General features: G+C 51.7%; 1 protein-coding gene across 1 annotated transcript in view; it reads right to left on the reverse strand.

Annotated features, from left to right (window-relative positions):
• CSMD1 (CUB and Sushi multiple domains 1) overlaps positions 1–26,373 on the reverse strand; it is a 1,021,666-nt gene that overhangs the window by 276,600 nt on the left and 718,693 nt on the right. Inside the window, exon 12 of the mRNA XM_036250552.1 lies at positions 18,141–18,253. Coding sequence (XP_036106445.1) covers positions 18,141–18,253 — 113 coding nt within the window. The remainder of the gene's footprint in view (positions 1–18,140; positions 18,254–26,373) is intronic.

The raw sequence follows: 26,373 nt of genomic DNA on the forward strand, positions 1-26,373 counted from the left end.
AAGTTCCTATGGGATTTTGTCTTTTGGGATAAGAGTAGGTTCACCTGCAGCTGTGAGACATGATACAAGAAGACCCTCTGTAACCGGCACCCAGGTCCCCGTGGTGACACCGATCAGTTGATACTGACATTGAAACAGACAGATACACACGCCGTCCACCAGCTCGAGGCTCTGAGAGGAGCATCACTTCTCCCAGCCCCGACTTCCCTGAGGCCCCGGACACCACTGGCCTGCCCTCTATTTTAGCGTCATCGACGGGGCGTCGCCAGTGTGTGGCCTCGGGGACAGCACTGTCTCAGCCAGCCCCGCCCCCAGAGAGGCACCCAGGCGGGCGTATCAACAGTTCATTCCTGACACTGCTGCGCTATTTCACGGTACGGACTGTTCCCCGTTTGTTTGATGGTTGGCATGTTCCAGGCCCCCGGGTTCTTTCCATTGTCCACTGTCGTGAACAGAGCTGCTGGCAACACCCTGTCCCTGTCACTACTAGAGCAGCACGTCACCGTGTGACCGTAACGTCTCCCAAGCGGCTGCACTGTTTCACGTTCCCGCCGGCAGGTCTGAAGGACCCGGCCTCTCCGTAGCTCGCCAGGGGTCGGTGTGGTCACTGAGTTTTCACAATCGCAGACATTCTGATAGGTGTGCAACGATGCCTCATTTGTGTTTTCATTTGCCTGTCCCCACGGGCAAAGGATGTCGCACACGGTCCCCTGTGCTACCTGCCGCCTGTCATCGCCCACGGGGCTCTCGGCAGATCTCTGCCCATTTGTTAACCGTGCGTGTTTCACTGTCGAGTCTCAAGTTCCTCGTACGTTCCAGGGCTAGTTCTTTCCCAGACGTGTGGTTTGAGAATAGGGTCTCCCAGCCCGCAGCCTGGTCTTCATCATCTCCATAGGGTCTGTCGCCGAGTGAATGTTTTTCATTTTGAGGAGGTCTGTTTTGTCAATTTTTCAATTTACGGACTATGTTTCCGTGCCAGGTTTAAGAACTTGCCAAGTTCCAAATCATCCAATCTTTCTCTTATCTTTGTCTAACACTTTCATCACTTTACATTTTATAATCAACTCTCTTGTCCACTCTGAGTTCATTTCTGTGCAGGGGGCCTCAGGTCTTGAACCTAATTCATTCCGGAAGGCTGTTAAAAAACCGAGGCATTTTTTTCCTGTTAGAAATAACGTATGTTGCATTCATCCATTCCAGATCCCCAAAAGAAAAAACAAAACAAACCATGAAAATACTCACAGCACAATTCCCCGCGATGCTAACCACGCGAGACTTAGCGGTAAACAGACCCCACTCCCGTCTTCTTCCGTCTGTTGCCTGAGACACTCTGACTGATCACACAGGTGTCGGCACGACAGGGCTGTCAGGTCGAGAACCAAAGTTGTGTTCAACAACCGAGACCTTTTTTTCCGTGAATAACTTGGTCGAGAACCGAGTTGTTTGTGGTGGGAGATGTTTGAGGAATGAGGTTAGACTATATAAGGCAGAAGACGTAGATTAAGGGTTTTTTGTTTTGCTTTTCTTTTTTTGTATGTATGTCCAGTAGATCCAGTACCATCCGTTGAAAGGAATGTTCTTCTCTGGTCACAAATCAGGTGGACGAAGATGCCGGGTTCTGGGTCTGCTTCTGGGCTCTCCGGGCCATTTCGCTGACCTGTGCGCCCACCGTCCACCAACCATGCTGTCCTGGTCACAGCAGCTGCACATTATGTCCCCCGGATGGGCACATGGCTTCACCCATTTTACTACTTTTCAAATTTATGTTAGTTCTCCAATTCCTCTTCCTTTCCATGTAGTTGTAGAATAGCCTAGTTCTACAGAAACATCTTGCTCAAATAGGGATAGCAATGGAGTTAAACCAATTTGGGGAGATTTGGCATCTTTCCTCTGTCTGAGCCCCCTCGGCGGAGCTCCCCATTCTGTTGGGTCTTCAATTTCTTTCCACAACACAATGGAACCTTCAGCATAAATTCCTGTACATTTGGTTAATCTCCATCTAAGTTTTATTTTGTTTGAGTGACCGTACGTGGTATTGAACGTTTGAGTCTGCTGTTTGTATGTTTATTGCTGGGATATGGAAATAAAATCGATTTTGTATGCTAACCTTGTGTCCTACAATTCACAAGCTGGTTTACGGGTTCTGTGAGATCTTCTGTGAATTTCGGGTACATTCTTGATGGACAAACATATCTTCTGAAAATAGAGTGCAGTTTATTTCCTGCTTTCCAATACACATGGCTATTATTTCTTGGCTTTCTGTTCGAAATGAGCAGAACTCCCAGTACCGTGCAGAGGAAGGGTGTGGAGAACAGTCGCCTGCCTTGTTATCAGTCTTTGGGGGGCATTCAGTCGTGGGGGGCATGCAGTCTTACACCACTGAGCTCCGGTGGTAGCCATAGGTTTTATTTGTAGACACTCTTAATCAACTTGAGCAAAATCCCCACTATTCCTATTTCTCTGAGGATTTTTAGCATGAGTGGGGACCAGAGCTAGTTGAATGGTGGGCTCCCCAAGTATTCATCAGACTCCTCGTTCTTGAAACTGCGTGTGAACTTACTTGGAAACGGGGTCACTGCCATTCGTTCACAGACCTTGAGATGAGGAGATCACCCTGTATTATGAGGGTGAGCCCTTCACCCGCGGACACGTGTCCTTATGAAAGACACAGAAGAGAGGAAGTAAAGACACAGGCAGATATTGGGGTGATGAGGCCGTGAGACCAGGAGCACCGGGGTGACCCCGGAAGCTGGGAGATGTGAGGAGAGCGCCTTCCCTGAGACCCCAGAGAGGGCACCGCCCACAAGCTGAGCCCAGACCGTGGCCTCCGGAAGCAGGAAGGTCACGTTCCAGGTCTGCAGGACCTTCGCTCGGGAAAGATGGGGTGGGGGGGGGCGTTGGTTCAGTTTGGTCAAGTGCCTTTTCCGTGTCCATGGACAGAATCATTTTATTTTTCCTTATCCTATAACTATGATGGATGACATTAACTGACTTCCAAATATTGAACCACTCTTTTAATATCCTGGAAAAACACTACATCTGGTCATAAGTAAATATATATATATATATTATTGAAAGCTGTTCTCGCTTCACTTGTCTGGAGGTAACTGGGCAGGATTGGTGTCATTTTTTTAAAAAATGTGGTTTTGTTACTTTTAATTATGTAAATGGCTCTTTCCCTTATGAATCAAAACATTTCTGTTTAAAATTATAATGACCATAAATTAATTGTGTGTTTAGTGACAATTAAAAAAAAGAAATCAAGGATAAGATTTATGCCCATGATGCTTTGCAAAAATCCACTTTAGATTTAGAAAACACTTCTAAATCCACTTTAAAATACATGAAGAGATAAATTCACAAGACTATTTATGTAGATTATTTCTTTACAGCGACTGGAAATGAACTTCCGATAGGTTGGAAGACTGACAGAATCAACTAGAGAATTTACTCTGTGGAGCACTGTAGAGAGAGAGAGACCCAGCGGAGAACGCGAGGTGGGGGCCATTCCCTTAAACACCACGTCAGCGCGATCAGAGAAAAGCAGACCACAGCCAACTCTGCAGGTCAACTGACCCTCTTTCTTCTACAAATAAGTTACAAGAATAAAGGACAGACAGGGGACAGGGTAACAGTGTAAATTAAGGTACTTTCAATATCATCAACCAATCACAATCACAGAACAGTGCATTTTTAATAATAATTTAACGTAGAGCGCCCCGGAATGGTGCAGAAGGAGGCCGTGTTTGCCTCCAGTGTGGTCTCACGGGGGGTGGAAGGTCATTTTCTTGTGACCTACCTCAAAGGCACCGGCGTGTGCTGAGACTGTCATGCGTCCGTGTATGTGTGGTTGTCTTAGTCTCACCAAAGCCCCACGAGGTGGACACCTGGTGTCCCCTCAGACGCTCAGAAAGAGGGGGCAGAGCACACCAGGGACTCACTCAGCTCAGCACAGAGGAAACCAGTGTTCGCAGCTTCCCCGTACCCTTGATTTTTTTATCTTTTCATCCTCACCAGGGGATATTTTTCTATTTATCATCAGAGTGGCAGGGAGGGAGGGAGAGACAGGGAGAGAGAGAAGCATCAATGTGAGAGAGACACATGGCCTGGCTGTCTCTTGCACAACCCGACCAGGGCCGGGGACTGAACTGCAACTGAGGCAGGTGTCCTTGACCGGAATCAAACCCACGACTCATTGGTCCCCAGGCGGACGCTCTACCGCTGAGCCAAACCGGCCGGGCATACACTTGATTATTTTTAACGGAGGAGAGACCTCAGGGAGAGGAAGGAACCCACCACCACAGGCTGCAGAAGAGGGAGCCGGGGACAGGCCATCCGTTAGGAGACACCTGCAGTGACCTACACGGACATGCACTTCACACGGTGACAAGAGACGCAGGACCACAGAACAAGCGAGGGTTTCTGAATCCTCTTAATGGAATCTGCAAGAACAAGAACAAAGCTACGTACGCAGGAAGAGATGAAGCTTTGCGGAAAGACAAGAGAAAAAGAACAATAATAGCAACAGAGGGACCCTGGTCTTGAACAGAGAAGCATAATTCAACTCCACATGTCATAGAGCAAGAAAAAGCATGAGATGTAGGTCCCCGTTCTGACGGGACGGAAACGGGGCTCGTGGGGAGCACCCCGCTGGGGAGCACCCCGCTGAGAGTGGGTGCCCTGAGGGAAAGTCAGAGTGCTGTCCCTGGCCGGACTGATAGCTGCATTTTTGACGTGAAAGTGCAGAGTTTGGGAAGACGACAGTGTGGCTGAAATGGACTGAAAACTAATTCGACAGGTTGTGGTAACGGGATTGTCTTTACGAAAGGAAGAGGCTCGGCCTCGGGGGGGCGGGGCCGGGGGGGCTCCTCGGAGTGTGTGTGGTCCCGCAGCACCCTGGGACCCTGGCGGAGAGACAGCGGGATCCAAGCCACCCCCAGCCACGTCGCGGGAGCCTTCGTAAAATCCATCTTCTCCTCCTGTCCGGAGAACACGCCCTCAGGTGGCCTGCGGATTCTCCCGCCTGTCCGCCAAGCTCTGGTGGTTACAGCTTCCAACAGAGGAGCTTTTATTGACGTTGATGAGCTTTCAGACCTGTGCGTGAAACTTGTCCAGACAGACCCCCTCCGCAGACAGTGACCCGTGGCCGAGTGACCGGCGCGTGGCCACGTGGCCTCTGAGAGCGCAGCCTAGTGAAAACGGGGCTCGGACAGCTGCCATCCGCCGAGGGTCCTCGCTCTCGGGCGCCTCGCGCTGGGTAGGCAAAGGCAGCGCTGTCTAGGGAATCTCGCTAGGAAAAATAAAACACTGAAATCTGGAAAATATGACATTTTTAAAATTAAAATTAGAATTGTCTGTACAACCCATGTGCGAACCTGGGACAAGGACGTCCTGACCTCGGGCTCTGACATCAGCGACACAGAGGTGTAGGAACACAAGCGTGTGCTGGGTTCTGGCGGCAGTTACACACCTGTTCGGTGCACAAGCCCGAGGACAGACCCCGGCGCTCACGGAGGCGGGGGGGGGGGCAGTCAGCACCCGTCGGTCAGCCCACAGTGACCCCTAGGAAACGGGTCGCAGACATAGAGAGTGAGAGACACGGGGGAAGGAGAGGCCGTGCTCAGGAAGCTAGAACATTCGTCACAAAGCTGACGTGCTGCAGGCAGAGACCCTCGCTGCCGAAATGGTTTAGGAAATATCCGAAGAGCCAGACACACGCTCCAAGCCCCGAGGGCGCCGACAAGCTCTCCAAGGAGAGAACCCACGAGTGACCGGCCTCTGTGTCTATCAGACAGCACCTCGTTCTCGGGCACAAAGTCCGCAGAATGCTCACTGGGTCAGAGAAGATGAGTCCTGAGTCCCAGAAGGAGGAGGGTGTCTCCGGTCCCCTGCAAAGACCACGCAGGTGGCTGGCGTGGGCGGGTGGGGAGGAACAAGGCCTTTAGGTAGGAGAGGCTCCTGTCCCAGAGTGCTGGGGCGGCCCAAGCCAGCAGCTTTTCTGGGGGTCTGCAGGTCAGGGGAACCCACGGAACCAGAGGGCCGAAGGCTTCTGCAGGACCAGGGGCCGAGCCTCGAACCCCGAGCCTTTGACCTCTGGACCGGACTGTTCTCTGTGGCCCAGGTTCCCCTGTGGAAGCTGCTCCGTGCAGAGCGTGGGGTCGGGGAGCTACCGCCTGGGAGCCCAACCTGCCGTCCCTCCCTCAATGACAGCAGGTACCCCTCGACCCACGGACATGGAGGGCCAAGCTCAGGCAGGACCCGGGGTCATCCCGGACGCCTGGGGGGCGGGTTCCCGAGAGCAGGTGCTGTGTCCTCTTCCCTGCCGGCCCCTGTCTGAGGGCGGAGCGCAGACCACCGCAGAGCTGGGCGGCTGAGAGGCCTGCTGTCCATCCCGTCCTCGGGCAGACCAGGCGCATCTCAGCCGCAACCAGCCAGCTTCTTCATCACGGAGACGCGAGTTTTAGAGAGACTGAAAGCTAAGGGTCCATGGCGAGGATGCTTAAAAAAATAAAAACCAGCCCAAAAAGCATACTGGTGTCTGCTGGGGTGCCATGTGTCAGAAGGGGGACTGATCAGGAGACGTCTGGAGGAGTGGTCTGCTCAGAGTCCTCTGGGGCGGGGGGGGGGGAGGGAGGAGGAAGGAGGAAGGGGAGGTGCAGGGGAGGAGAGGAAGGGGGAGGAGGAGGAAGGGGGAGGTGCAGGGGAGGAGGAGGAAGGGGGAGGTGCAGGGGAGGAGAGGAAGGGGGAGGAGGAGGAGGGGGAGGTGCAGGGGAGGGGAGGAAGGGGGAGGAGGTGCAGGGGAGGGGGAGGAAGGGGAGGAGGAGGAAGGGGGAGGTGCAGGGGAGGAGGAGGAAGGGGGAGGTGCAGGGGAGGGGAGGAAGGGGGAGGTGCAGGGAAGGGGAGGAAGGGGGAGGTGCAGGGGAGGGGAGGAAGGGGGAGGTGCAGGGGAGGGGAGGAAGGGGGAGGTGCAGGGGAAGGGAGGAAGGGGGAGGTGCAGGGAAGGGGAGGAAGGGGGAGGTGCAGGGGAGGAGGAGGAAGGGGGAGGTGCAGGGAGGCAGGAAGGGGGAGGTGCAGGGGAGGGGAGGAAGGGGAGGTGCAGGGGAGGAGGAGGAAGGGGGTGGTGCAGGGGAGGAGGAGGAAGGGGGAGGTGCAGGGGAGGAGGAGGAAGGGGGAGGTGCAGGGGAGGGGAGGAAGGTGGAGGTGCAGGGGAGGAGGAGGAAGGGGGAGGTGCAGGGAGGCAGGAAGGGGGAGGTGCAGGAAGGGGAAGTTCCTCTGCTCCCCTGGGTTCTGCACCTGGCAGTCAGGGGACCAGGCTGCTGCAGTAGCCTCTGGTGAAGGCTGGAAGGAGCAGGGCCGTCCTGCTTCTCAGGTGCATGTGTAGGTAAAGGGATGCACCCCAGGGCACCGTGGGTGTTCACTGCACAGGGACCAGGGTTCAGTCCTGACTGGCGCGCCCACAGCGCCTGGATCCCCGTCTGCAGAGACCTCCCTGGGGATCTGGGTGGAGGCTCCACCTGTAACCATGACTTCCTCCCTAACTTGTTCCAAGGACACAGGTTGTGGTGAACTTTGCAGAAAGGTCAGTGGGGCCCAGCTGTGTTCACAAGCAGCGTCTACCCACAGCCCTCCTCCCGAGAGAGTGCGCAGGAAGGAGGGTGCTGGGGGTCACTGAAAGGGGGAACCCCAGAGCCTGACCTCTGCCCCCCTCTGCACCCTGGGTCTCCCAGGGGAGGCAGTGTCCCTAAACCAAAGCGCCCTTACACCCCAGGATGCCTCTGGACATTGGAAGCCGTGTTCACACCATGTGCTTTCAAACCATGTGAATCTGAAGCGTTTCAGAGGGAATTTGGCTTAAAATGAACTTATTTGCAAAATACTTAATAAAGACTGAATTTAGTTTCTTGGCCTTTAAAACATTTGAATTCTAATCAGCAAGGCTGTCTATGTTCTCATTCTTCCCAGGTCCCTGCTCTGCTCCAGCAGGTGCCAGGCACTCAGGTCCCTTCAGCCCTCAGGACACTCGGGGCTGAGCACTGACCTCCCCTCCTGGTTCTGTCTCCCTTCGCGGAGAGAAAGTGGACAGAAGACTCCACGGAGAACAGAGCAACGCGACCGTAATGCGTAGGTTGGGACGTTTCCAGTTATTTTCAACCTCAGGACTTTGAGACCCTGGTGCGCAGGCCTACGGTCAAGGTGACGGCTCGAGGCAGGACTCTGATGGAGAAGTCGGGGGCCGGCTGGACAGGGTCAGTTCTGCATCTTGCCGCCCCCAGGAGCCTGACCCCCCCCATGGGAGTGTCCAACACTCAGAGAGACGTCCGATGACACATTTTCATTCCGTCCACATGTCCAAGGACAGACATGGACCGTGGGCGTCCGCCCCTCTTCTGCCCGCCTGGTGACATGACCCACCAAAGCCATGAGCGCGTGGTGACCCTTCACAACGGTGGCCCCCCACCCCCGGGCTCGTGGTTACAGTGAGTCCCTCCTCCTGCCTGACGAGGTGTCGGGGATGCCCAGCACCTCAGGGTCTGTGAGATGCTGTCATGCACTGTGGTCAAGATTTTCTCAGTCCGCCACTTTGCATTACTGAGCTGCGTCCCGCCACGTTGAGCATGGGGCTCCCTCCTGATCTCCAGGTGGGCGCTGAGACATGCCCAGGGGAGGGAGGGCTTTCCCTCTGGGAGGTCACAGCCAACGTCGTTCTGCTTGTCAGCACTGCTGCCATCAGCCTCCTGCAGACCGAGCCTCCCGGCTCTGCTGGCTGACTGGTCCCCAGCTGGAGAAGACCCGCCGGTGGCCGGTCCTGCGCTCCTTGGAGGGGAGGCTGCGAGAGCCGGTCAGAGACAGGAAGCTGGAGCCCAGGGGCCTTGGCTGACGCTCTGTCCCTCCCCTCCCCGCACCCGAGGCCACGCTTCCGGCCTCTGAGCCAGGTGGGCTGGCCTCCCCCCGGGCTGTGTCTGGCTCCCACTGCACAGGCTCCTGTCCTCCCGCCTCCCTGCAGAGCACCAGAGGCTGGAGACAGTTTCAGGTGCAAACCTACCTCCAAGAGAACGGGCATTTGAGCGGAGTGGTGAACACCGGTGGCGGAAGGACTCTCCTGGCTTTGAGGACGAGCCCATGTTTGAAGATGAAAAAATAAAGGATGCATTTAGGGAAAGAGCGTCCATTTGTAACAGTGACATGACCAACGCAAAATGTGACCCGGTTTTAAATCCACAAAATGTAGTAATTCCCGTAAGAACTTGACTTTGCTGAAATCACAAAAAATTCTAAAGGGAGTAGAGATCTAGAAGAAAAAATACAGATTATGGGGAAATTGAAAAAAGAAGGTAAAAGAAAGTTTCTGCCGGGCTGGTGTGGCTCAGTGGGTTGAACATCATCCCAGGCACCAGGAGGTCACCGGTTTGATTCCCGGTCAGGGCACGTGCCCGGGTTGCGGGCTCGATCCCCAGTAGGGGGCGTGCAGGAGGCAGCCGACTGATGTTTTTCTCTCACATCGATGTTTCTCTCTCTCTTTCCCTCTCTCTCTCTAAAATCAATCAAAATATATTTTTTAAAAAACCAACCAAACCAACAAAAGGAAACCTTCAAACAGAAGTGGGTGTCCATGTCTGACTCTGGACCCCAGGGGGAAGGACGTCAGAGAATGTTTACCTTCCAACACTCACAGGCGTGGGCGGGGTCAGAGCAAACAGGGCGAGGGAAGGACAAGAACCCAGAAACTTCTTTCCACTTACAGAGCTAGGCCTTCCCCTGGAGGCACACCTTATGGCCGCAGCTGACACCCCTCTGCGGCTCTGGGGGGGATGGGCCTCAGCTTCCAGCAAACAGCCGACTCTGGTCACCAGTCCGCGCCAGCCACCCCGCAAACTTAACAACAGAGACGGCCACGTACACCCTCGGCCTGCACCTACCGGTCTGACAGTGTGTGCTCAGAGGAAGTGCTCTACCAGAACCCATTTGGGGAAGACATGTGTGTGCATGCATGTGTGTGTGCATGTTCAATGCATGTGTGTGTGTGTGCATGTATTTGTGTGTGCATGTGTGCAGGCATTTTGTGTCTATATGTATAGACACAGAGATGCACACACAGTTCATTTACTCATTTATCAACAGTACACAGAGCATGTTCGAAATCCAGCTATCCCGTAAATACCCACTTGGGCCTGGAGTCTTTTACAGTAGTAAAAATGAAATCAAACTAACAAATGTAAAATGACCCAGTGAGAATTTAAGATACTGTGAGTTTTCTCGAGGGAGGAAAGGATTTCAGAAGAAGGAAATAAAAACCCACAAGGCTAAAACGTAGGCAGTGGTAAGGCCTATTTTTAATTCATTTGCACAGTCACCGATCGAGAGGAAGAGGCGGGGCTCTGTACACGGAGGAAGAAGGAGCACACACGGATGGAGGTGCTCGGAGGACACGGACCGGCTGGGCCGCCCCTGCTCACTAAGGATGAACAGGGACTGAGACCCCTGCAGGGTGTGGGTCTGGGCTGGCTGCCATCCCAGCCACCTGGACCAGCAGAGGGGCAAGCGGAGGGGAGTGCCCCCTAGAACCGGTGGGGGAGGAGCAGCCAGGGGCAGGTACCCTGAGATTTCACAGGCAAGGAGACCGGTTAGCATTCAGACCCGCTGCTCACAGGTGCTGAGACCTGGGTGTAAGGGGTGGGCTGTGATGGGTCCCAGGAGGTACCACCCGGGCACGCTCTTCAGAACCAAGGCAGATTCTTCCTCTTAGCTGCCCGGAGCTAGAGGTTGCACCCCACTCAGGAATCACCCCCTCAGGGTCAGGCCCTCTTGCCTCTTGCCGGGGGCTGCCCACATCAATGGTCAACGGCCCCAAGGCCAGCTCTGGGCTTCAGACTCTGAAGGGCCATCCCAGCTCCAGAACGTCCTGTGGCATCAGTGAGGGCACCTGGCACAGTACCCACTGCACAGCGTCCTCGTCCCCCCATCTGCTTCCCGACGGCGTTCCCCAGGGCACCCAGCACACCGACACACCGCCGTCTGGGAGGCGGCGTCGGCACAGGGCTGGTTCTCATGGGCTAAGTCGGCCCTTGACTTCTTCAACCCACGTCAGATACAAGCCCCCGCGCCCCCGTGGAAGAAAGGACATGCACGTTAGGAATGGAGGTGACGCCCGACCGGGGGTGTGCTCAGCCTTAGAGCGAGGCTTCCTGGAAGCTATTTCACGCACCTTCACCCCGTCCGCAGGACCTGGGCAATCGCTCAGCTCTTCTGACAGGCTCTTTCCTGCCTGGCTTCTCCCGCCCAGGCTGGCGTCACAGTTAACAAGGCCGGGGGCCTGAGACCCCTTCTGTGTGACCGCACAGCATGGTCTGCTCTGAGCTCACGCACTGTCCCTGAGAGACTCGGACCCGCTGACATGCGCATGGGTCCACCGGCGAGAGGGTCTGGGCGGAGCGCGCCTGGGCTCCCAGGCACAGGGGGGTGCGTTGCTGGGGGCTCTCCAGGGGGACAGGGCCAGGGAGGGAGAGACAAGTGGATTAATCTAGGAACGACCTACCTACCTACCTGTCTACAGAGAGAGTGATTTGTTCTAAGGACTGGGCTTACCCTCCAGAGTCTGAGATGTTCGGGCCAGGTGTGCTGATGGTGTAGCTCCAGCCCAAACCTGAGCCCAAAGCCTTGGTGTTCCATCCCCAAGACTGTCACTCAGCCTGTGCTCTCCTCAGGTCTTCATCTGATTAGACGAGGCCCACCCACATGGGGAGGGCAATCTGCTTGATTCAGTATGAGGAGTCAAATGTTAACCTCATCCAGAAACCCCTTCACACACCCAGAGTTCCCGGGACCAAACATCTGGGCACCCCTGGCCCAGTCACACACACCCAGAGTTCCCGGGACCAAACGTCTGGGCACCCCTGGCCCAGTCACACACACCCAGAGTTCCCGAGACCAAACATCTGGGCACCCCCGGCCCAGTCACACACACCCAGAGTTCCCGGGACCAAACGTCTGGGCACCCCCGGCCCAGTCACACACACCCAGAGTTCCCGGGACCAAACATCTGGGCACCCCCGGCCCAGTCACAAACACCCAGAGTTCCCGAGACCAAACGTCTGGGCACCCCCGGCCCAGTCACACACACCCAGAGTTCCCGGGACCAAACGTCTGGGCACCCCCGGCCCAGTCACACACACCCAGAGTTCCCGGGACCAAACGTCTGGGCACCCCCGGCCCAGTCACACACACCCAGAGTTCCCGGGACCAAACGTCTGGGCACCCCCGGCCCAGTCACACACACCCAGAGTTCCCGGGACCAAACGTCTGGGCACCCCGGCCCAGTCACACACACCCAGAGTTCCCGGGACCAAACGTCTGGGCACCCCTGGCCCAGTCACACACACCCAGAGTTCCCGAGACCAAACGTCTGGGCACCCCTGGCCCAGTCATGTTGACTCACGAAATTAACCCTCACAGGGATCTCGAAGGTTGTACACACTGCAATCGCCCCTTGCAGAACGGAGAAGGGGTGCTTCCCGAACCGTGGTGGGGGCCCCTGCTCAGTGCGTTCCTGGGCCACGCCCCCTGCGCACTGGCCAACGCAGAGACCGCGGTAGCCGTGAAGGGCCGGACCTGACTTCCCTCCCCGCAGCACCCAGGAGTTCACAGGGCATAGGAGGTGGTTCTGATTCGGAAATAAAATAGTAATTCCGAACTGCCATTATTTAATGAACTCATTCTTGGCGTGAGCCCAAAATAAGTGTCGTCTGACTCCCCAGCAGCCCGTCCCGGGGAGCATTTCCCTCATTTACCCCCTGCGAACATTCGGAGAGTTGCGGCAAACCCCATGAAACATGGTTTCCGAAGACACAGCTCATCAGCGCGCGTGACGGACTCGAACTGAGCATTGTTTCTGTGACAAAAAGGTCCAGACTGAACCCACTTGCTGAACAGTGAAGCCACAAAAGTGCAGGGCCGCCCCCAGGACAGACTCGTCGTCGCCTATATGAGGACCTGGGCGCCACGCCTGCTTCCTGCGGACCTTCCCGGTGCCCCAGTGGCCAGTGGCGGGGGGCCCTCTGGAAGTGGGAACACTGCGCCCCCTTCTTTTCCTCCGAGCAGCGTCGTAGCGCACGTTGTGTGTGGATGCGACCCCCAGGGGCACAGCAGTCCTGTCTGCTGCCTCAACGCGGCTCCTGCTGTTCAGGAAGCCAGGAGGGCTCACAGAACAATCCCCTGCTTGCTCCGTCATTACTTTTGTAACTTATGATAGAAAATTTAAAATGCAGAGTGGAAGGACGATGCACCAGGCCTGTGTGAGCTTTCCACGCATGAGGTGCTGACGCTCAGTACCTCTGTGAATTACACATGTATGCGTGACGTACCGTGATGCATACACATGTATGCATTACATACATGGTTTCTAGTGCACATTAAACATATTAGGTCTATGCACTGTGGTCAGTAGACAGTGCTGCCTTCCGAAACTGTACTATGATGACTGACATTATACATTTGATCTCTAGGTTTTTAAATAAATTATTTTCAATGACACGTTGTCAGGGGTACGTGTCTACCCGAATCTCACCTTGTTCATTGCTTCCTCAGACACCCACCATGCATCCGCGGAGAGCGCTCAGTTCCAATGCTCCGCACGCGGACCCGCAGTATCGTCTCCCGGCACACCCCCAGTCACTTCGAGCAGCGTTTTCTCTTCATACACGCGATGCACGTGAGGGCAAGCATGTAGATGTGCACACGTGTGCCGCAGACACGGCCCCGCAGGGTGACTGACAGATTCGCGTTAGCTTATGTCCCCTTCCCGCCCCAGAACCTGGGTGACCTGGTTTGCATTTCGGTGTCCGAGTTGTCTCCGCCCCCCCCCCCCCGGGTCCCGGGGGAGCCCAGCTGGCCCTGCGCTTCTTGCCCCAGTTGCTGGGACACAGACTCTTCTCTAAAGGACAATGTTAACCGAACGTGCTCTGTGGGCTCCTTGGGGGGGAGGAAGGTGAACATCTACGGGTCAGAGAGGAGCCCAGGGAGAACCCAGGTGCACCCAGGACGAAGCCCGTGGGCTGTACCTCCACAGCTGGGTGGAGGGGCCCGGCTCCTCCTTGTGCCCCCACAAGGCCCCGAGGGCACTGCTGTGTGTGCTGTGGGCGGACCACAGTGCCCCAGGTCACAGAGACCGCGGATATCTCAGGATATCAAGTGTGCGGACCCCCAGACGCGCCGGACCCTCACGGCACTCAGGGACCCTCCACGTCTCCGTGACACGGGCGTGCGAGGCAGGCAAGGGGTTTGGGCCCCGCCGTCAAGACTGCGATTCAGTCCCTGCTCTGTTAGGGCGGGGTCCCTGAGAGATTCAGAGGGGACCCTGCTGCCTGGCAAAGCCGGCCCAGGGTGTGCAGGAGAAGAGAGGCGGCGACCGAGGTGCGACGCCGGACGCAGCGGTCATTCTGGAAGGACACAGGGGCTTGCTGAGAGCCAGTAGAAGTCAGAAGGTGAAATGGCAACATTCACAATCCTTACACATCTACCACGTAAGAAATCTGACCCATAGAAACATCACAAAACTACAGTAACGTGCACGCAAGTGGGCTTTCCGCGTCGTGAGTCGTAGGAGTGAGAGGGCAGACCCAGGGAACAATGTCGTCATCACCCCCTCCCCTGGGTGAGGAGGCCGACACCGAGCTGAGAGGACCCCCCAGCTGCCCAGAGTGGGCTGTGGTCTCCCCACCACACAGGGTTAGTGCAAATCGTGCAGAATCAAAACCTAGAAACTAAACCGTATGTCAGTGTCAGCTGTATGTTTTTTGGTAATATAATTCATGAGCAACTACGCTTTAAATCAAATGACATAATTATTCATATATTTGATCATCACCTTTAAAAATGTTTTTATTTTGCCTCGCCGGTGTGGCTCAGTGGTTGAGCGTCGACCCTGCACCAAAAGGTCGCCGGTTCGATTCCCAGTCAGGGCACATGCCCAGGTTGCGGGCCTGATCCCCAGTGGGGGGCGTGCAGGAGGCGGCCAGTCAGTTTTCTCTCTCATCGATGTTTCCATCTCTCTCTCCCACTCCCTTCCTCTCTCTCTAAAAATCAATAAAGAAACAAACACAAACGTTTTCATTCCGTCTCTGATTGCGAGCTTCACAGAGCACTCTGGAAACCCCACTTCCAACAGCGACATCTTTTGATACATTCTCTTCATTGACCAAATCCTCAGTTCTTATATTAGTTTTTGCAATTGCGACACAGCTCATGTGCGGCTGTGGAAAGACCATGGAGATTGTGCGCGGTGCTCATTAGGGTCCAAGGTAATTATAATTATGCTAAATATTTGGTCGTTCACGCTGAAATACAAATACTTATATTTTAATCAAGAATACGCGCATCCCTTAAGAGTCGAGGCCGCAGTCTGGGGAGAGGCCCCTCTGGTCCCCACGCCGTCAGCGTCACGCTGTGTCCTCGTGCTGCGGGGGCTGGTCCCCGCCACTCGCCCACTGGGAAGTGCTTGGTATTTGACTGCGGCTTTCGGCCTCCACTAACGGCGGAACCCAGTGTAGGGCACGTGTGATCCACGTGTTCTCGACGGACCGCACAGTCACGTAGAAGGTCAAGTAAAGGTCAGATATAAAAATCCAAATGTCAGGGAGTCTTCAGCAATTATCTGTGTGATCCAGTGCTGGCCTTCGACTGGACACAAATATCATCTGTCGTCACAGCAGTTCTCCTGAGGAAGAGTTGCTGAGTCCCCACCCCCCCACCCCACCCCATGTCTCCAGCAAGGAGGAGGTGTCCCAGGTTTGCCGGTGAAGAAACCCTGGCCCTGTGCTCACCGTGGGGCTTCTCACCTTGGGGGTCCTTCAGCTCACAAGGAAGAGTGTGACCCCCATGTGTGCTCACCCTCCACGTCATGACACTGTCACAGTGGTCATTGTTTTGAGGATGGTAGATACTTAAAATTTTTTTTTTCTTTATTGATTTTAGAGAGAGGAAGGGAGAGGGATGGAAACATCGATGAGAGAAAACATCGACTGGCCGCCTCCTGCACGCCCCCCACTGGGGATGGGCCCACAACCTGGGCATGTGCCCTGACCGGGAATCGAACCGGCGACCTCTTGGTGCAGGGTCGACGCGCTACTGCTGAGCCCCACTGGCCGGGCCTGGTAGATGCTTTTCAATGACCTGCCTCCTGGGCTCGGCAGGCAACGCCTTCCTGTTACATTCTCCCGGCTCCCGGAAAGTCCGCATGCGCACCCGGCAAGGGCCCATCTCTGTGCTCAAATTCAGAGCGAAATTGAGGAAAAGGAAAATCCCGACTCGCAGATGAACAGCCCTCATTTTACCTGCACGGCACTCATCAATCACGTATAAGATCTTCGTGAGCTCAGTAATTAATGAAGGCATCACCGTGAAATTTTGAAAACTGCTTCAGAGAGTCCAAAGAACAAGCACTTAGAGACAGTCGTCGGCCCCGAAACACACTTGCGAATAGGTGCAAAGCCCTGTCTCCACCCACAGGGTAATGATCGACTGCATCTCAAGAAAAAACACTGCGTTTCCGAGGTCAGGGATCACCTGCAGGGTGGTCAGTCTCCCACCACTTCAGGATCCAGGAAATGGCTCAAGGACAATGAGGGTTTACGGAAGTGGGCACCCTGGGCAGCAACTAAGCATTCCAAGACTACCTAGGACTTTTCTTCTTTTTTTTTTTTTTTTTGGCCCAGTTTCATTTCATAATTTTTCCTGATAGTAACTTTCAAATTAATTAATTCTTTCTTTCTAAGCGTCCCCTACAGTAAAACAGTCCAAACAATTACGATTCTTATTGCATCGTGGTACTTGGTCATTTGTGAGTTCCTTAGAACTATGAAACTTCAGTAATGGAACTTATCCAAACCTGGGAAAATTTAGATAAGGATGTGGAACCTACATTTATGTTTTATCTGAACGCTCACTGTACATTTTCTTAGAGTGCAGTTTATAAATAGCATTTTCTTTACAGGAAGGGGGTGTTTGCGTGTTCGTAAAAATACCTGAATGGGTTTAAAATGTAACTGCCTGGCTATTTTGATAAAATGACTATCAGTCTATAGTCCTGTGTAAGATAGTGTCAGAATGGTCTTATGACCACAGCTTGGATTTAAGCTGATAGGTTCTTTCCAATCCTGTTGGAAATGACTTCGGATTAGCTGAGCCCCGAGTCAGGTGGGCGTCTCCTGGTAGCAAACATCACCGGCTCCCTGACGGATGTCCCGGGAAACCCAGGGAGGCCTGGTCCAGGCTGGGAGCTGGGCCACCGACTCTCCTGCTGGGTCCTCCCTGAGTCAGTAGCCAGGCATCTGGGAGCGGTCACAAAAGTTTACAAATACAGGTCACTTTGGGTTCCCAATACTTTTCTACTTTTTTCGTTCTTTGACATGTTCCATAATAATTTTTTAAAATGAGATGGATAGGTGAGGTGAGAGATATCGGTTCCCCAAGAGACCCTCCCAGATGCAACTCCACAGGGGCTATTAGGCAGGTTGTGAGAAACAGGACCCCGGGGCCAGGGGGCCGGTCACTGGCTCGGGGAGCTGGGCCCCTGCAGGAAGCGACCCGAGATGACAGCCCCTGGCTGACATGCCTTCAGAGACACAGCCCTTCCCACGGGGGCAGCGTCCTCTGCAGAGCGGCTAGCCTTGGAACGCGGCACTGGCCTGTTTGTCCCACACGAGGGCTCGTCCTACTACCCCACTTCACATGGCCCGGGGGGAGCAGACGTCACCCATCCATCTAAGCAAAGCGAACTTTGTTCAAAATATGTCTCCCTTCCCTGCAGGCCGAGGGCTGCACCTCAGGACCCTGAAAGGCGAGCCGCACACAGATCCTGCCTCATGGGGCCCAGCGCACCGAGCCGCACCCTAAATCCACGTGATAACGGCAGGCGCCACGCACCCAGCCATCAGCCAGTGACACGTTCTCTCTGCGGACAGAGCAGAAGCAGGACTGCAGACAGGGAGCTGGGCGCGCCAGCCCCTAATCTCAGACAGCGCTGTGCTCCTGGGCCGTGCTCGTGGGCCGTGCTCGTGGGCCGTGCTCGTGGGCCGTGCTCGTGGGCCGTGCTCCTGTCTGCGCACCCGCGGCCTCCGTGGTGCCCCGTGAGCGCGCGGTGGTCATACCTTGGTAGACGGCCTTGAAGCCAGGGGACGCGATGCTGTCGTCGGACTGCAGGTGGAGCCACATCTGGTCGCTCATGCTCACGATCAGGTCGGGGACGCTGGATCCCGTGAGCCTGCTCCGAGGGAAAGGAGAAGCCTCGTTAGGCAGCGGCCGTCTCCCCCTCCCTGACGTGGGTCCGGCTGCTGGCACGAGCCAGCCACCCGGGCACCTGAGACCCTCCCGCACGGAATCAGCAGCCGCGGGGAACTTCAGTTCCTACCTAAAGCTCAGTGTCACTGGGGTTCTACACTCATTCTATCCAGACGGCGGCTGAGTGCCTGTGGTTTTCAGAGCCGGCGCAGGGTGACCAGCAGCCCCACTAGTCTGAACGTAAGCACTTGTCCTGGGGCAGGGCCTTCAGTATGAAATCAGGCACAGTTCTGGGACCTGGGCTGGGGGCTGGGCACCTGTGAGGGACGTGGTCTCTGTGGCTGAGAAGGATGTCACATCGCACCCTCGGCAGGAAAGCACATCCAGGCTCAGAAGTGTTCTGGTCCCTTCCCAAGATGCTTGGGTTGTCTGGTCTGGAATCACCAGGAACGCTTACCACGGAATCTCTTTTAAACCACGTCAAAGGACGGAATGATAGTCCTCACTAAGGAGACACGAGCTCTCAACACAGGAAAAGATGTGGAGGCACCTGCAGTGCATGTGACTAAGTGACAGGAGCCCACCTGGCAGGCCCCACCCTGTGTGACCCCCAACTCTGTGGCCTCCAGGAGAAGACAGAAGCGGGGGCATGGGGACAGATCGGTGGTGCTGGTGGACAGACAGAGTGCAGAGGGTTTCAGGGCAGTGAACCTACTCCATGTCACATTGTGTTGATGGACACATGTCACTGTGCGTTTGTCCAAACCCACAGAATGCACAACACAGACTGAACCCTGCTGTACACAATGGACCCGAGGGACGATGACATGTCTCTGCGGGTGCATCAGCTGTGACGGACATCCGGTCAGCTGGGGTGTTGAATGTGGGGAGACTGTGCATGTGGGGGTGTCAGTAGATGGGGAGTCTCTGCACCTCCCTCTCAGCTGTGCTCTGAACCCAAAGGCAATCCCTAGATGTAAAGTGGTGGCAGGTCCACAGGGGACGAGAGGCAGCGGCGCAGCTGGGCCGGTTCGGCAGATCCATGGAACCTCCGCTCCGCGTGTGAATGGCCGGTCCCCGGAGGGCCGACGAGGCCCTCACTGCACACCCACAAACAGGCCCACGGCCCAGCTGTCCACAGTGAAAAGAAACAGCAACTCCGTTGACTGCACTCAATGTGCGGACGGAGCGGAATGTTGAAATAGAGAAAGTGAATGAAAAAAGTCAATTCAGCCAAAACAAATGTCGCTGATCAACCAGGAAGCTTGCTTTCAGCAAAGTAGTTTTGGGGATGTGAACCCATGATCTGCCCCATCAATTACTTCATCTGTCCACCACCCAACCGCCTCACCTCGGGGGAACAGAGAACCTCCCAAGGAAGACACAGGACAGTCGTTACTTTGTTATCATTGTAACCCATGCATGTGGCACACAGTGGGAAAAGGGAAGTTTCGGTGACTGACATGCAGCCGCTCAATCTGGATTTGTTTCTGAACAATGTTTCTTTGTTGGAAAGGTTGTCCTTTTACTGTTGTCTGTTCTATTTGCTTGTTTGATTTAAAAATTTTGTTTTCTTCCCTATCATACACTGTATTGAAAGTATAATATACACAAAAAGTTCACAGGTGATATTTTAGTACAGCTGTAATAGTTAGAACACACAAGGGACGACGTCTTTATTTTCTCTTTCACTTTCAACTCTTCTTTGCATGCATATTACACGTGTGTCTACTATGAGCATCCTATTCATTTTTAATTACTTATTTTATTTATATTACTTTACCTAGAGACTATTGTCTTATTTAGACTATATTAATAAAAAACTAAAATTTATTCTTTATTGTTTTTCCATTTTTTGATTGGTCAATTATCTTTAATTATCCCTTTTATCTAATCACATTTATTTCCCCCAACAGTTCAAAGATGTCAGTCTGTGTTCTTTTTATGTCATTTGTTTGTACCGAGAAGACTTCAGTGAATCTAATATTAGCTGTTTTGAAAATAATGTTTCTTCGTTTAAGACCTTTTCTTGTCCTGATTTTCCTCAGGTTTACTCTGCTGCATCAGGTGAGGTTAGTCCTGCGTCACCCTGTCTCATAGGAGCTCTTGAATCTATCTTGTTGTCTGTTGTTGACATTAGAAAAGTATTGGTAATTATGTCTTCAAATATGAGTTATGTTCCAGTTTCTCTCACCTTCTTCCAGAACTCCAATTATACACATATATTCTGAACATCCATTCACCTTGAATGTTTTCTCCTGAGCTATCTTCCAGCTTAAACCACATACATTGAGTTGTTTATTATGAATATTATTTTTCTGTCTTTACATTTCCGTTTGATTTGCTATTATAGGTAGAGTTTTCTAGGAATATTCTTGATCACTTCATTTATTTTCGTAAGCATGTTAATCATAGTTAATTATAAAAGTCCTGAGTGATAACTGCAATGTCTAGATATCTTCTTTTTCTTTCTCTTTTTTTTCCCCTGGCTCTTCAATCTTATTTATCTTTTTAAAGAACCAGTTCTTGGTCATATATATATCTAATTTCTCTGTCATTAATGCCCACTCTGATCTTTATTATTTCCTTCCTTCTATTTACTCTGGGCTTTTCTTGTTGGTTTTTTTTCTAGTTCTTTTAGTTGTAGGGTTAGATTGTTTATTTGAAATGTTTCTTGTTCTTTGAGGTAGGCTAATGCTATGAATTTCCCTCTCAGAACTGTGTTTCATAGACTTGGAGTTGTTGTGAGTTCATTTTCATTTTTTTCTCCAGTAAGTTTTTGATTTCTTCCTTGTTCTTATTGATAATCCATTCAGAATTTAATAACATTTCACCTTCAATTTTGAATGATAGCCTTACTGGGTAGAGTAGTCTTGGTTTCAGATTCTTGCTTTTCATTACTTTGAATACTCCATGCCATTCCCTTCCGGCCTGTAGCGTTTCTGTTGAGAAATCACCTGACAGCCTATGGGAGCTCCCTTGTAGGTAACTGTCTGTCTGTCTCTTGCTGCCCTTAAGATTCCCTCTTTGTCATTAACCTTTGTCCTTTTAATTATGATGTGTCTTGGTGTGGCTCCTTTTGGGTTCATCTCGATTGGGATCCTCTGTGCTTCCTGAACTCGGGTGACTGTCCCCTTAGCCAGGTTAGGGCAGTTTTTTGTCATTACTTTTTCAAACGGGTTCTCTATCCCTTGCTCACTTTCTTCTTCCTCGCTGTCCCTGTGACACAGACATTGTTACAGTTTGTGTCTTCCCAAAGTTCCCTTTAACTATCCTCATGCTTTTTAATCAGTATTATTTTTGCTGCTCTGACTGATGTTTTTCTAGCTTGCCTTCTACTTTGCTGATTCAGCCTTCTGCGTCCCCACCTACTGTTGATTCCTCCCACTTTATTCTTCATTTTGGACATGTCATGCTTACCACTGATGTTTTTATGTTTTTATGTCCTTTTTCAGGCTGTGGAGCATTCTTGAAACCACTGCTTTACCCCCGATGCACTGCCTGCCTCGATGTCATCTGGCTGCTGACTTTTCTTTCCGGAGCTTCTCCCTGTTCTGCCATCAGGGGCCTGTTTCCTTCTTTCCCCATTTGGCTGTTTCTCTGTCTTTGCTCCTAGGTATCGGATGGACCCTGTGACTCCCAGGCTTGGGGCCCACACAGGGGCGTCTGTGGGACCTGGTGGTGCTTCTCCCTGATCTTCCGAGCTGGGTGCTCTGGGGATCTCATGTGTGTGCGTGTGGGTCCTGTCGTACTGGGTCGACTGCTGTTGTCCCAGCCATGGGATGGCTGGACCCTCGGGCTAACTGACTGGGGGACTAGACCCCGGCCACATGGTGCCAACCATTACACAGGTGCTGACGGGAAAACAAGACAAAACAAGACCAAAGTGAGAGCAACACAAACACACACAACAACAACAACAACAAACCAAAAACAACAACAAAATAAAAAGAAAGAAAGAAAGAAAGAAAGAAAGAAAGAAAGAAAGAAGAAAATGAAACAAAAAGAATACTAAAAGGCAAGAGACAAAAAGAATTAGAGGGAAAAAGAAAGGACCCCCAATGGCGTGGCTCAGTTGGTTGGGCATCATCCTTGCACCTGGGGTGCTGGCTGGCTCCCCAGTCAGGGCACATGCCTGGGTTTCAGGATCAATCCCGGGCAGGGGTGTGCAGGAGGCAGATCAATGTTATGGTCTCACATCTGCAATTGTTTCTCCCTCTCTCTTCTTCTATCTCTAAAGATCAATTTAAAAATCTTTAAAAATAGAAAAAAAATAAGAAAGAGAATAAAATGAAAAGAAGGAAAAAAACCAATAAAAAACAAAAATAAATGAAATAATTTTTTAAAGTAATAATAATTAATAAAATAAAATACAGATAGAAAAAGAAAAATTGGAAAAAAATAAGAAAAAAAGGGAAATAAGAGATATAAAAAAAAGGAGAGATAAAAAATTAAAAATGAAATATGAAGAAAAGATTTTTAAAAATGGGGTTCACCTCCATAGATGTCGGTGCCCGTTGCAGTCGCCCTTTGAATCTGCTGTTTGTGGGGCTCCCTGCATGTTGCTCCAGTGTCACCCAGCTCAGGCCACCTGCTGTGCCAGTCCTGGCCTCCCGGGAGGCTCCGGAGTCTCCAATGCCAGTCGCTGTCCCTGCCCGGCCCTCGGGAATGTGACTGAAGATCTGCAGCCACAAGTAATTTGGCCTTGGGGGCGGGGCGCTCTGTAACCCGGTGGTTTGCACCTTGACTGTCCCTGCTCTGAGATGCTCTCCCTTCCCCAACAGAAATGCACTCTGTGGGGGTCGCCGGACCGGCCAGGGTGGTTTAACCAGACTCGAACTGGGGGTGGTGCCTGCAGCTTGTAGGAGGAGGGGTGGTCTCGTCCCCTCCCTTCCAGGCTGCTCTGACTGCACTGGGGAGCTTGGCACTGGTCCCCCCGAGCACAGCTGCGGGGCCCAGGATGTGCCCATCTTTCTCCAGGACGGAAAGTCACCTCAGAGGTCGAGTGCCAAAGCCTCAGCTCTGCCTGGTTCCCTGGCACCCCCTTGCGGCCACAACAAATAGGAGGGTATAAAATTAAACAAATAAAATAAAAGTAAAAGTAAAAATAAATCAGCCTCTTTTGGCACTCCAACCTTCCTACACATCCGGTCCCCACTGCCGGACCTCTGCCCAGGCTCTGACCGGGCCGGATGTCTGAGTCCCGTGCCGCTCCCCCTGCCTGGGATCCAGCTGCACGGGCAGACCCAGCAGTGCCCAGGCCTCCAGGTTGGCGAGACGATCCTCGTTCCCAAGCCACACTGTCCAGTCCCCATTCTACTCTTTGCCAAAGGAGGGACCTCAGGGTCGGTCTGGGTGCACCAGTCAGCCCCTCTGCCGGCCCAGAGTTTACTCTGGGACCCTCCCCCAGGTACAGATTGATGCAGACGTCCCAGGCTGGCATTGTCACAGAGAAGTCACTCTTGGCCTGGGATGTGGGGGCCGAGTCTCCCAGCTGGACTGAACCCCCCCGATTCCCGTCAACTGATGCTACTCGGGCTCCCCTTCCCTTCTGTGCTGCTCTGGACTGGGGATCCCTGCAGGGGGCAGGGTCACCACACTCCCGGGGCAGGAACTCTGCTGCTGAAAAGCCCCTCTGGCTCCCAGGGCATGAGTTGGCTCCCCTCTCCCGTGCCCTCCTGTCCTTTTCCCACGCTCTCCGCCGCCAACATTTCAGACCAGATGCATGTCTGCTGGCGCGTCAAGCCCACTGCTCAGGTCGGCTGGAGTCCAGTCCCGGGTCTCAGCAATCAGGAGAGCCTCTGGCTACGTTGCCCGCATCTTCGGCAAACCCCTACTTGGAGCCTCTCTGACTCTGGCTTCAGGGATGAGCAGGCCTAACACACAGGCCAAAGTACTAAACATTAACATGCGTTTTGTAGGGTGAACAATGGCCACATTATAAAATGATCAAAGGACTGAGTCTCTAGGGAGACATAAAAGTCCTAAATGTGTATACACCAACAATAAGAGCCTTAAAATAGATGAAGCAAAACTTATAGAGCAAGAGGAGAAATAAAAAAAATCCACAAGAATATTTGAGAACATGAACAACCCCCTTCCTCCCCACTTTGAGCAACTACACTGAATTATCCAGGATACAGAAGATCTGAATAACACAGTCAGCCAGCAGGACCTAACGGACTCTACCCAACAACAGCAGAACACACATGTTTTATCAGTGCCTGTGGGACATTCCCTGAAGCAGACCATGTCCCGGGCCAGAAAATAGACCTCAACACATTGAAAGGAATTGAAATAATACTAAAGGTATTCTCTAACCATAATGGAATCAAACTAGAAACTCTTAACAAAAAAGTAACAGAAATGTATCTAAACGTGTAAATTAAAGAACATTATTTTAAATAATGCATAATGCAAAGAGTGAGTTGCATGTGAAACAACCAAATAAAAATATTAAAAACTGAATGAAAATGGAAACAAATATGTTGGATGCAACTAAAACAGTGCCAAGAGGAACACTTATAGTACTAAAAGGATGATAGGTAGAAAGAAACATATAAAATAATCACTTAAGTTCTTATCTGAAGAAATGATAAAAAGGAAAGCAATGTAAACTCAAAGCAAGCTGGAGGAAGGATATGATAAAGATTGGAAATCAACAAAATGAAAATAGCAAAACAATTTAAAAAATCTATATTTCTTCTAAAAATTAATGTAATTGATAAATTTCCAAGAAGACTGGGAAGAAGAGAGAGAGAATCACCAATATCAGGAATAAAATAGTAGATATGAAAACAAATTCAGCAGACATTGAAAAGATAAAAAACAAGTATTATGAATAATTTCAGAGTCATAATTTTGACAGTTATTAAAACTAGACTGATTCCTTAGAAACCACAAACTACCAAAATTCAACCAAGACAAACAAGACAGTCTGAATAGCCCTATAACCATAACAAAATTGATGTGATAATTAAATGCTCCCCTCAAATAAACCTATAGATCCAGGTGGTTTTACTGGAGAAGTCTACCAATCTTTTACAAAAGAATTAACACCAACTTTCATAAACACTTCCAAAAAATAACAGAGGAAAAAAATACAGGCTAACTCATTTTAGGTGCCCAGTGTAAACCTGATACCAAAACCAGAGCAAGACAAAACAGAAAGAAAGGAAAAAAGGAAAGGATGGAGAGATGGAGGGAGGAAGGAAAGAGAGAAAGAAAGAGAAAGGAAGGAAGGAAGGAAGGAAGGAAGGAAGGAAGGAAGGAAGGAAGGAAGGAAGGAAGGAAGGAAAGAATACACCAATATCTTCCATGAACTTGGGTGCACACATCCTTAACAAAACCCTAGAAAAACTGAACCCAATAATCTATAGTAAGAATTATACTCCACCATAACGTGGAATGTATTCCAATCATGCAAGGCTGGTTCAACATTCAAAAATCAATCCCTATAGTCCACCACAAAGTAAACTATAGAAGGAAAACATTATGTTAGTTGACACAACAAAGCATTTGATAAATGACAGGGCACACTGTGTTCATGAATTAGAATACTCAACACAGTAAACAAGTGAATTATCTCCCAAATGTCCCATAGGTTTAATGCAATTCCTATCACAGTCCCAGAAAGGTCTTCATATATACATACAAGTTTATTCTAGAAGTTATATCAAATGGCACAGGCATAGAATAGCTAAAAATACTAAATAGCTAAAAAAAAAAAAAAAAAAAAAAAAAAAAGCCAAGACTCCTTGGACTTGACCCTAAACTATAAGTTATAAAGAGAAAAGTACATGCAATGAACCTCAGCAAAGGTAAACATTTTGCTCTATGAAGACCCATATGAAGAAGAGGAAAAGACCAGTAACAGACTGAGAAAATATTTGCAAACCACATATTCCGCAAACAACTAATAGCTAGAAAATACAAAAACTCTCAAAAGTTAAAGGCACTGAAATTAAATAATCCAATTAGGGAATGGGAAAAAAGACCAAGGGGATATAAAGATGGCAAATAAATACATAAAATGTGTTCAACATAGTTTCCCTTCAGGGAAATGCAATATAAAACCACAAAGAGATATCACTACACACCTAT

The sequence above is a fragment of the Molossus molossus genome, unplaced genomic scaffold (assembly GCF_014108415.1).
Source record: "Molossus molossus isolate mMolMol1 unplaced genomic scaffold, mMolMol1.p scaffold_m16_p_9, whole genome shotgun sequence".
NCBI lineage: Eukaryota > Metazoa > Chordata > Mammalia > Chiroptera > Molossidae > Molossus > Molossus molossus.